General features: G+C 47.4%; 4 protein-coding genes across 4 annotated transcripts; 2 read left to right on the forward strand and 2 right to left on the reverse strand.

Moving 5' to 3' along the window:
- Positions 1-848: 848 nt before the first annotated feature.
- On the forward strand, positions 849-2,225 carry SAT4_5 (Satratoxin biosynthesis SC1 cluster protein; the record flags this gene model as incomplete). The annotated part of the gene is made up of 4 exons (XM_031146603.1): positions 849-1,059; positions 1,225-1,277; positions 1,331-1,722; positions 1,787-2,225. 4 exons carry the CDS (start codon positions 849-851, stop codon positions 2,223-2,225), a joined length of 1,095 nt encoding a protein of 364 aa, XP_031009094.1.
- Positions 2,226-4,184: 1,959 nt separating this feature from the next.
- LHYA1_G001624 (uncharacterized protein) lies at positions 4,185-6,362 on the reverse strand (the record flags this gene model as incomplete). Its single annotated transcript, XM_031146604.1, has 3 exons — positions 4,185-5,036; positions 5,148-5,361; positions 5,410-6,362. 3 exons carry the CDS (start codon positions 6,360-6,362, stop codon positions 4,185-4,187), a joined length of 2,019 nt encoding a protein of 672 aa, XP_031009093.1.
- A 955-nt stretch (positions 6,363-7,317) lies between these two features.
- afg2 (ATPase family protein) lies at positions 7,318-10,013 on the reverse strand (the record flags this gene model as incomplete). Its single annotated transcript, XM_031146605.1, has 5 exons — positions 7,318-7,520; positions 7,573-8,110; positions 8,189-9,222; positions 9,299-9,649; positions 9,932-10,013. 5 exons carry the CDS (start codon positions 10,011-10,013, stop codon positions 7,318-7,320), a joined length of 2,208 nt encoding a protein of 735 aa, XP_031009092.1.
- A 220-nt stretch (positions 10,014-10,233) lies between these two features.
- On the forward strand, positions 10,234-11,786 carry LHYA1_G001626 (uncharacterized protein; the record flags this gene model as incomplete). The annotated part of the gene is made up of 2 exons (XM_031146606.1): positions 10,234-10,990; positions 11,083-11,786. 2 exons carry the CDS (start codon positions 10,234-10,236, stop codon positions 11,784-11,786), a joined length of 1,461 nt encoding a protein of 486 aa, XP_031009091.1.
- Positions 11,787-11,936: the final 150 nt, after the last annotated feature.

The following is an 11,936-nucleotide window of genomic DNA, read 5'->3' on the forward strand; positions in this document are numbered from 1 at the left end:
CCTGGTGGTCTGATTTCATAGAAGGTGCGAATAAGCTGCATTTATTTGTCTTGATATTTTTCCAATTTTAGAATGCAGATTCGTCGAATTATGTGCCAATTCAATCCTTCTGCTAGAACGAACGAGGGAGTTGATTTTTGATACTCTTTGGGCTAGTCGCCGTTAGAATGAAGCTGTATGTCTAGCATACGGAGTAAACAGGATGGATCCGATCTCTGGCAGGCTTCTCCGCAGAGAAGTTTTCGGCGAGACATATGGCCGATAGGAGTGCAGGCCTAAATGGTGTGAGTGGTATACATGCTGCAGCTCAATATCTACCGTGCATCAACCCTGCTGGCGCGTGTAAAATTCTCACTGCACCGAGCCTGTTCGCCTATTCATCTTCTTCCGACAAGTACGCAGAAATCTGGTTCTCCAAGTCCTACTGTGCCATATATATACGTCCAAATGATATTGGATAAGTTGCCTTGTATTTATCAGTCCCTTCCGAGATTGCGCACCCGAATAAACTAAATATGGTAGCTAGATATAGGCTACAGTATCTACCATTTGCTCGTGCACAGATCCAAATACCAGGGCCACGCACTCAAAATCAGTCTCGCAGGGCCTGGTGGGCCATGGTATATATTTTGGCCAATGAATCCGGGGGGGCTGGGGCGGGGTTTTGACTTCACGTAGAAGTTATTACCACACCCTCAACGTTGCCGTGATACATCAAACAAGGCTTGTGTTACCTGCACAATGCTTGTATCCTTTATCACCTCCGACTCTATATTAATTTTGCCGGGCCCCATAGTTCTTGGGAAAAAATTCTCACAACTATTGACGTTTATTGATTCTTAGCAAGTATGCAATTGCCACCGGCTGTTCTCGCAGCTATTTTGGACGGCCCTGCACTAGAACCCCCAAAAGGAGTGAAGCCAAATTTCAATAGCCACGATACGCTCGCGATATACATCTGGCCTACGGTGCTCTTAGGCCTGTCGCTTTCGACGGTATTTCTCATCTTGCGGATCTATACCAAACACTTTATAACGCGTTCTATGTCATGGGAGGACTGTAAGTTCACAAATTATCCACCTCTGCGTCTACTGACGATGATAAGACGTTGCTATATTAGCTTGGGTAAGGCGACCTTCGTAACACGAGAGTCAACAAGTTACTTACGCTCTCAGGTAATGCTAGTGGGGTTTGGCATCCCATGTTGCTATTGCATCCGTGTAGGCGGACGACATCAATGGGATACTTCGGTGAGAGACTTGATTGACTTGCTTTATGTAAGTCCTTACCAGTACGCCAGGTCCGCCAATATCATTAATGACTCCAATAGTACGCGAATATTGTTCAAATACTCTACGGCCCCACCATGTTCACAGTCAAACTTTCAATCCTCTTACAATACATGCGGATCTTCGTACCCAGAAGAGAAGGAAACATGGCGATGTTTATCTTGATTCATATCGTCTTATGGGCTGATCTCGCATTCTACACGGCGGACACACTTTTCGAAATATTCTCCTGCAATCCCCGAGAACTGAATTGGAACAAGTTAATCGATCATGGAAGCTGCTTCAATATCGAAGCCTTGATTATATCAGCCGGAGCTATAAACGTGGTTTCAGATTGTGTGATCCTCTTCTTACCAGTGTTCTCAATCTGGAGACTGCAACTATCGACCAAGAAAAAGGTGCAGATAAGTGCTGTATTTGCTTTTGGCTTACTGTATGAATCCCTTGACTCTAAGTTAGGACAGTACTGGACAAAACTGATCATTACTCCTTTTTAGAGCCTGCATCTCCTCAATCATACGCCTGGTCTACAGTATCCTACTATTCAAGACGGAAGACCGAACCCGCGCATTTATACCCACAGGTCTATGGTCTGTCGCCGAAGTCTCAATTGGCTTTATCTGTTCCTGCCTTCCTGTCGTGCCGAAGTTCTTTCAGGTCGTGAGTGAGAGACTTACAACCAACAAGTCGAACACCACTCCTTCGCGTTCCTACTACAGATCCTTCGATGCCCAGAAGAGTAGCGCCAGTAACAATCCTGGAAATCCGTATGATTCGAGAAGAGATTTGGCTCGTAGTGATGAGCCCTTTGAAGGTTTAGAGCTGACCCCGGGGGTTGGGAATCGCCACATCGACATTAGAGCGGGGAGCAGGAGGCCTAGCGGTGCGGACGAGGAAGGACAGATCTTGAAAACTGTTAGGGTTGAAGTCAATTAGCTACGGAGGAAATAGTAATGTAGAAAAAGTACGAGACACATGCTTGTTTTCACGTTGTTCTGTGCTGTATGAGGTACGGGGATTGGTTGTTTCTTTAAAATGACCTATCCAACTTGGTCTCCTACGGTACTCAATAGTAAGCCCCACAATCAAGACTTACATCTATTACATACAGCAGTATTTCTCGAAATGAGGAGTCACGAGTGGATATCATTGCGAGTAGAGCGCCACACGGGTTAGCTAGATCAAGATTTTCCTTGGCATGGGCTGCAAAGCTCTTGCTACAGGATATTAGAGGATGGAATTTTACCCTTTGCCTGTACAAGGTACAGACTTGATGGTTTTACTCGCCATTCGAAGGTGATTCCGACACAGTGAATCCTTCCTGGGTAAGTGATCGCCAGCTACGAAGCCTTTGATATGGAGGTACTGATGTCTATAATCTGATAGGATAGATCGGGGAGATGGGGCGCATCGAGAAAGCCGCACGAAGAAGTCATACCCCCCTGTTGATAAATCCTTTAGGTAGGATACGTACGGGATACAAGTTGTGTTACGTCGTACACACTTTATATTCGAGATTGTCGGGAAATTCCCACCGTCACTGTGATTAATATCGGCGTACATTTCCTACTTTCTGACCGATGAGGCCCCATACTATACTCGCGGCTATGAGCCAAAAATACTGTCACTTTTGATATGCAAATGCAAGCCTTAATCATCCATCAGCCGTCCCGTTTCTACACATGCGTGCAATGTAACAGTGCTATCTCTGCATCCAAAGCCAATCGAAGCCTTACGTTACACAGCATGGCACGGCAGGTTCCCGTACGTGCCCTAAACGTGCGTCTAAGGCACCGTGAGTAAATGTGACTGTAATTTAGCCTAAACAGTGAAAACGCCTAGCTAATTCGTAAAGCGGTGAAGGTGTCATCTTAAATAGGCTAGTAAACAGGAGTACTTTCCTAGCAAGGTGGATTGCTTGGCTTGAACATCCATATCCTTTTAGGCCATTCTGTCTTGATTTGGAAGCCAAATGCCCTGGGAGTATATTGAGGTTGTGCTGACATATGTGAGGCAGGTGTATATTTACTGTAATATGGGTCTGGTGGGTGTAGCTAGTAGCACTAACAATCGAATCTACTAGTGTTTTATTTCATTTCAATATAAGCTTACATCTTACTAGAATTATGGGATTACCTACTCCTCCTTATCAATCTCACGGGATGAAAGTGCCTCTTTAGTTGTTTTCGCTTGGGGCTCAAGAAGAAGAAGAAGCGGCGAATATAACATTCGCGCCTGCCCCCCTATTTAACCGAGCCGCTTTCAACCGTGCACTAAGCGGCAACGCCACGGAGTGTACGAATTGAAGTAGAGCAATGCGCCTAAATGACTTGCTGGAATAGAAATGCCCCTAGCTTATGAGATTGGGTACTATCTTTCGCAGAGTGAAATAGCTGCTTTGTTCCAAGTTCATCAAAATTTATCTTTAAATTCCAGATTCAAAGGTCTGACTGATGCATCTGGGGAACTGCGGATAGCCACTGTTCAAAGATAATCGAATGAGGGGAGGCGACGCGACGCTTCAAATCGAGGTGGCAGAAGAGGAGATTCTGTCTAGAGTCTAAAAGTTGAAATCCATATTTTTCCATGTCTCTGTGTATCTGTTTATACAAATAAAGGCAACAAAATTGATGAGAGGGATTTTTATTTGCTACCGCCTCCCGAGAGAAGAGGTGGGATTGCGAGGACCCAAGATGAAATTCGATTAAGAGAATTTGTGGACGTTAGAGGTTGGGTATTTAGAACAAGTGAAAAGGTGGTATAGCTTGGATTGAGAGAGGACAAACAGTTGCATTGGGAAACATTTATTGAGAGATCTCACTCTTCACCCGTTCTTAAAGAGTTCTGACGATTAAATACAATATTCCGAGGAAGAAAACTCCCATTCGCTTAAGCTTAGCAGAAAGGAGACCGAGAAGACTTCGTGTCTAAAAGTTTCGACCGCAAGGTATCTTGTTCCTGCGTAACCTCTCGATACAGTATCTCCTGCTTTGCTCGTGAAAGCCGGGGGTGTTGCCTATCCGACACGTTCAAAACACTCACTCGCTGCGAATCGCTCTCTATATTCCTTAGAACGGGAATATGGCCATCACAGTTGACCCAGTTATCGTGTCCAGCAGACTCTTGCGCCATTCTCTGCAACTGCAAATATCCATCCGACTCCCAAGCTAAGCGGCCATAACTGGTGTAGCGCTTCTTTAAGACGTGCGTTTGTATCAAGGCCCAGATACTGTCAATGCTGGCTCCCACGATGACTAGAAGGGACCCCAGGCCTATGATGAGAGACACGCCCAGAGTGCTGAAGTTCTGGTACCCGCCTACGTTGCGCACCATCTGGCGCGTGCATATTTCCCGATCGTATTTGTCGCTGGGTGCATCGATAACGGAATAGTTGTTAAAATTAGTTGGTCCTGTAGCGATCTCTACGACCTGCTGTTGCAACACTGCGAGAGATGTTGCGAACCAGCCGTCGAGCTCTATCTGCCATTGGTTTGGAGGGAGTGCCGCTACCTGGGTGAGACTTAGCACTGTGCTTTGTGCTTTCAGGGAGCTTCCGCCTCGTCCATTGACTGCCGCCCAGAGTTTTGATTGGAAGCTCGCGACAAACATCGTCGTGGCAGTGGAATACTGCAAGTCGTTCAGGTCGATTTTCTCTACGTAATCGCCTAGGTCATCCCATTTAACGAGTGGGGTACAGAGCGGGGGTGACTTGGAAGGGTTACATATTTGGAACTGTTCGATACAACCCTAGTGAACAATTACATGAATCAGCAAAGGACTTATCCTGGACATGGGAGCACAAGCGTCTCAAGACCGTGAGAGTACCACTCGAAAGGAAACAAGAAAGAAGTGACGAACCATTGCACTCGTATAGGCAGTGCTGATATATCTAGTCGCGACAGCGCCATTATTGAGTGTCTTGTTCACAGCACGTGTTGCTGTGAACAGGGGATCGGTGACTGGATTTATGTTATCTATACCATTGGTAGAAAGAAAAAACATGGTCGAATCGGCATCGGTCCGGTTGAAATCTGATATAGGGGTCCAATTATCATAACCAGTACTCACGGCTCTGTGCAAGTCAGTAATGCTACCCAATGCGTGGATGAGTTCTACTTACTGGAGGCCGTATCCGACCCCAACAGAAGCCGTATGTTCATTGTACTCATAAGTATAATTGTGAATAATATCTCCAATAGACGTTCGGGTTGGACCCATCAAAATCTGTACAAAATTATCCGTTCCAGTCTGAGTTGTCTCGTTTTTGTTGGTAGCGTACGTGGTGCCGTTTATTTTTGCGCATGTAGCCACTTTGCGGAATGTCACACGTTCCGACGGCTTTGCATTTATTCCGAGAGTGCTATGAGAATCCATTGGCCCCGTATCTAGCTCATAGGGTCTTGCAGTCCCACTGCAAGCCTTTGCTGCAAATGGACAGGGTGCATCATTGTTCGCAGTCCACGAAATGCGCGGCTTAACAAAAGTACCACACGAGGCACTGGAGCTGTCATCGTCGTAGCAATTCTTTGCGTAGGCTGAGGCAGCGTATGTGACATTCAATATCCTAACAGCTTCGAGCGTTGGGCCAGCAAGAGTGCTATTCCAATACCCGCAGTTGGGACTATGAAGAAGGAATGTGATACCTTTAGCAGCTGTCACCCGCGTGGAAAAAATACTTGCTACAGCGAAAGCAGTAAAAATGACGATGGAAACAGCCAGGAAGAGAAACGTATGAGAGCTCCTGCTCGTCTTTTGATGCTTGCGCCAGCTGTGAGATAACCGAGTAAAGGCCCAAGCTGCAGAAAGAGCAGATGTGGCATTCCTTAGGATAGCTTGCTGCTGGATAAAGATGGCGTCGTGCTGAACATTGGGATTGGAGCGTGCCTGATGACAAAAATAGCGAATAATTCTCCAGACAGAACTACCAGCAACGGTGACGATGATGGCCAGCAAGGCCAAGAGGACAGCAGCATCGCGGGTTTTTAGAGTGATAGTAGCACCAATACTCTCATTGTCTGAATAGTTTTGCCATGAACCTGTGTGGATATAAGAACGATCTATCGGCGAAGACATTATTCTATATCGTTGGAAAAGATACAAACAACAGGGAGGGCAAGTGGATAATAGCTGCCACTGTGAAACAAGCACGAAAAGCAAAGGCAAGATATAATGGGGGACGAGCTGCAGATACTCTACAAAAGTGCTGTCTTGAGAGTTGATTACCTGGGGTTAACAGTACTAGGAAGGCCCCATCTATTGACCGAATCAACGACAGACTTGATAATAACAGCACCAACATACGCCGTACTTCGTACTGCTACGTAAAATGCGTGAAGTCTAACCTCCCTCAATCCTTCCTTTTTACGAGTTGAGGTCAATCACTGGTTCATTGCGCTTTTTGTGAAGGCGGAATTTGAGGCACAGCTGTGACCTTAAATTGGGTTCCTTCGCAGACTCGAATTTAAGTGGTTGATGCACCGTGATGCGTTCTTGGCAAAGGCCACCCTCGCACCCAGCCACACAGGATTTGGGAAAGCAAGAGATCCTCGCCCGGGTATCATGCAGGGTTCAGCGCCGACACCGTAGACATGTTTTATTAGTTCTCTTTCAGCCGCAAGTGCGTTTCTGCTCAAAGTGTTTGGTTTTCGGTTGATTGAAAAGTAAAATATGTCGATTGTTGCGCGAGTTGTGTGTTTTTTTTTCTTTTTCTTTTGGCTCAGTACCCAGCTCTCGTGGCTCATGTTTCCTCAAGTCTATGATGCCTATGCGTAAGACTCTTCTTCACTTCTTGGGCCCCTTTTTTCATTAGGAAGCCCGGTAGGTGACGACTGTCTGCCTTTTAGCGAAGATGTCAGCCCTATTGGGCAATTCTACAGGATGATTTCAGTAAAAGAGTACTGGTAGGCGGACCGAACCTGCCTGATGCGACGTGTATCAAAAGGAGCGCACTCTAGAGAGGGCTAACTGTGAAAGATCGAAACTTTAGAACCTGATGATCAGATAACAGCCTTTCATCTTTTCAAACAATCTAATCAGTATCACCGCGCGCTCCTCGTGCCCATTTTTCGTACCCTTGGACCATTTCGAGAGTGATTTGCTTCTTCACGGTCTTGACGGCGTCCTTAAAATCGTCCATTTGTAGCTGCAATTCCAACCCGGTTTGATCACACTTCTTCAGGACTCTGTCGATCGCAGTCTGGCAGATTGATACCACTTCTGCTCCAGAGTACCCTGTCGAAGTTAGCTATCACAATCTCTTAACGTTCCTGGGAAATTCACATACCTTCAGTTAAGTGGGCTAACAGTGGGATATCGACATCGTCGGCCATGTCCATCTTTCGCTGTTTGACACGCAAGATTGCCTCCCGGCCAGCAAGGTCTGGAGGTGCCACATATATCAACTGATCAAATCGTCCCGGCCGAAGGAGAGCGGCATCTAGAGCTTGAGGTTGATTCGTGGCCGCCAAAACCATCACGCCTTTCAGAGTCTCAATACCATCCATTTCGTTGAGCAGTGTTGTCAGAACGTTTACGCCGTTAGTACGACCTCCAGATGCCCGCTTTCCGCCGATGGCATCGACCTCGTCGAAGAAAATGATACTCGGACTTGCTGCTCGGGCACGTGCGAAGATCTCCCGTACTGACCTTTCGGACTCTCCGACATACATATTAAGGAGTTCGGCGCCTTTGACAGCGAAGAAGTTAAAGCCGACTTCAGTGGCCATAGCCTGGGCGCTGAGGGTCTTTGAACAACCGGGCGGGCCATATAGGAGGATGCCCTTCTTGGCAGCTCCTCCAAGTCGAGCCATGCGTTCCGGGTGCTGGAGGACTCATTAGTATGCTTATTGCAAGCCGACATGAGAATGACTCGGAAGTGTTAGAAAAATAAAATCACTTACAAGAAGAGGGGTTTCGACGGCCTGGCGAAGAGCCTCCTTGACATTCTCCTGGCCCCCGATTTCATCCCATTTAACGCTTGGTGGTTGTAGTGTAATATCGTGCATTGCTGTCGGCCGAACGAGGAGCAATGCTTGTTCAATATGGTCTTGCTCTAGATAGAAACTCTCTGGAGCTTCTGTATCGCTCTTACCACGACGTGCTCTCCTCGCAAGCTGGTAGGCTTTGTTTAGCAACTTACGCAGATCCTTTGCAGTATAGGCATGGGTCCGCTCTCCTAGCTTTTCCAGCGTATCAATGGGGACATCTGGGTTGAGTGGTGGCGAGAGAGACTTTAGAATTGCTTTTCGAGCAGCAGAATCGGGTATAGGCAACAAGATGTCTTCGTCAAACCGGCCAAGGTCCCTTAAAGACATCGGGATTCTGTTGGCATTCAGGGTAGCTCCGACAACCAGAACTTTAGACAATGTGTCTGAAAGTCCTCGAACGAGACCATCCAATTCTTCTTCAAGAACTTCTGTGATGCTTTCTGAGATTGAGTCCTCTTTTGAGACAAGGTTCTCAAGGTTATCAATGACGATGATAGAGGGTTGGCTCAGTTTCGCGTCTCTGAAAAGGGTTCGGATGGCAGGAGGTTTCATATCTCTCTTCACCCTATGTACCTTACCCCAACCAGTGCCGATAATTTGGTCGATGAGAAACGTCTTTCCGGAGCCATGGCCACCATGTAAAAGCACCGCGCAGGACTTTTGTTCCTGAAGGGAGGGGAAGTCATCCTGAAAGTCGCCGAGGAAATCGTTCAGCTTCTTCAACGCTTGATCGATTCCTGCAATATTGACAAGCTGGAGTTCAGGAAGGACTGCGTTGATCTGAGGCTGGTCTATTTGGCTGGATATCTTGACAGACGAAGCTTTCTTATCGAACGTACCGTGGCCAGTCGGTGTGTTATTGACGAAATCTACGACGAATGCTCGCTTTTGGCCGGTGAGAGTGACATTCTTGAACGTCATACCAGCAAATATAACTTCTGCACGGCCTATAGGTTGTTAATGTGCTAGCTCAATAGAATGTTCCATCCGGCATGGTAGACGGAACTGAGAATAACCACTTACTCAAACTCTCCTTCCGAAGGTACCATTCCCAGCCAACCAGATCATCGTCTTCAAGCTCAGGAACGTCACTCGTACCAAGCTTCGGGGTGATATCCCTTAGAATGACAGACTCCACCGTAGGCACCTCCGCCCCTGCAGCACAGATATTCACATCGTCTCCCAACTTGAAGCCATACGCTTCCTGGAAAGCCTTTGAGGTCTGCACCACGGCCTTGTTCAAGTTCTTTTCCGTCGTAGCCCATGCAATAGCCTCTCTTCTCTTCTCGGGATCGTCCTTCCATAGATAGCATGGAAGCCCTGATCTCAAATTCAACTCCCGAAGAGCCTCTGCGCTCAAATGAACACGTGATGCTAGAGGCTATCAGCAAAAACTTCTTGGATGGAGGGGAAATAAATGTGTCTGGATTTGTATACGAGATAAATGTTCCATTTCAAATAGGTGGTCATTGGGCTTCAAGATGACTATGGATCTAAAATCCAGTATAGCCTGGATAGCTTATAACATCGAGGAATACAGAAAATATGGCAGTTTTCAAATGTATTCAGTGCCTAATAATGCCCCATTTGATGTGGAACATTGTAAAATCCCTCTATGCAACTCGTAGGTTCATCCATGTCAAGAAGTTTGCATACCTCCTTTCAAATCCGGCCGCTCCGAATTTGGTACTGAATAAGGTCTTATCTTGACCTCCAAGGTCTTCGGTGTAGTGGACATAGTTGCGGATCGTCGATATAACTTGGCATTATTGTTGGAGTTGAATATTAAAAAAAATCTTAAAGCGAGTGAAGGGAAGATTTAACAAGCCAACGCGCTCCGCTTTGCTTCGGCTCCAAAAAACCCGGCCCGCGAACGCGAAACCAAGAGTTTTTGGAGAACCGTTGACCTCTGTCAACATACTTATAGACGTTGGATTCAGTCCATTACCACAACATTGATGCTGCTGGCGCGGCCTCTGCCTCCGCAGTTCTTGTTACCAGCATGGAACGCGCGACAACTAGCTGGTGCGCATGCTGTATTGCACCAGCACCAGCAGCAGCGGGCCTGCAAATCCGATGACACGAGCTCTCAGAACAAAGAAGACACCCGCTTCAATTGGAACAGCAACAAGGACACGAACACAAGCTCGACTACCGATACCAAGAATCCGAATCCAAGCTCGCTTTCGAGGTCAACTTCAGATACAGAAACGAGGCCGAGTTCGACAGGGGATAGCAAGGGCAGCACGCATTCCTTACGCCGTACTGTATGGTCTATAAGACGAGATAGTCGCGATCTTCAGCCTGCGAAAACCACAGCTGCTCTTTCTCTATTCGAGGAACTGTTCCCGGAAGAAGGCGAAGCTAAGAAGAAAGCGGAGGAGAGGAAGGAGAAGCCAGGACGCTTACCGGCTTTTGATTGGAATAAGACGATTTCTGGGGATGGGAATGAAAATAATGTGAAGCTGGAGAGGGAGAGACTGCAGAAGGAGTTTAGAAATCTGCCGAGCCAGACGCCTGTGGCTCTCAGTGGCAATAGTCTGCGAGCGGAGGACCCACAGCCGGGGTATTTGAGTGAGAAGGAAGCGGAGGATGGGGAGCGGGGGAGGAGGAGGGAGGCAAGCGTGTTGGTGTTGAATTCTGCGACGAAGACGTTGGAAGAGAGCGATTTCTTTAGGGTGGGGCCGAGGGGAGAGCATATTGAGGGGTGGACGAGTGGGATTATGAAAGGCATGTTTGTTCTAGCTGTTTCCCTTCTCACTCTACATATCCATCTCAAAGCAGGACTTGCAGCTAATGAAAAACAGTAATTCCCGGCCGAGACAACAACACCCTCCGCCCCCTTGGTCACTACTTCATCCTCTTCTACAACGACGTAGCCGCCAAGGCCTACCTAGACAGCATTCTACGTATCTGGAGAATAGCCAAACAGCGCAGTGCCTGGGCAAGCTCGAACATACCAGGCGTGCGGCTTCCGCCTGGAATGTTGAAAGATGGAGAGGATATCCAGAAGTTAGTCAAGAGCTTCACGCTCGTGCCGCCGTACAGCCGGCTCTTCCTGCGCATGTTATCGAAGCCCTACAAGCCAGCAATGCTGCGATTACTCGATGAAGGTGGACCGGGAGCTATAGCTGCTAGGGAGACCAAAACGGAGAATATGGTGCTGATCACCTCTGATATCGGGGTGTTTGATCCTCAGCAGCTGTTGAAAGCTATCAGGGACGATGGGACACGGCGCAATTTGCATTGGAAGCTGGTTCTGTCGAAGGATCGACTGATTCAGCTGAAAGACGATCCGGTTGTTAATGGGATGGAAGAGGAGATGGGTGGAAGTCCCAAGTTGAAACAGAGAACCCTACGGCCTCCAGCTAGATATGTTCTGTCCTTCAAAGACCGGCATGAGGCTCGCCGATTCGTTAGGGAATGGCACAAGCGGTCTATGCCCGAAAAGAAAAACCCTAGGCCAGGCGAAGAGTTGCCTCCAGTAATTAATGCAGAGATTTTGTGGTGATCTGAAACTAGGTTACTTGAACTCCTCACGTATGCCATATCCATGTGAAGTCACTACACTCGTTGTTTCCCACTTCAAAGGCAAAGTGACCGGCAAGAATTGCCTTTAATTTGTGGTACCGTATAATGACCAAACTCCGCCCATAAGCTG

The sequence above is a fragment of the Lachnellula hyalina genome (genome assembly GCF_007821495.1).
Source record: "Lachnellula hyalina strain CBS 185.66 chromosome Unknown contig00008, whole genome shotgun sequence".
Classification (NCBI taxonomy): domain Eukaryota; kingdom Fungi; phylum Ascomycota; class Leotiomycetes; order Helotiales; family Lachnaceae; genus Lachnellula; species Lachnellula hyalina.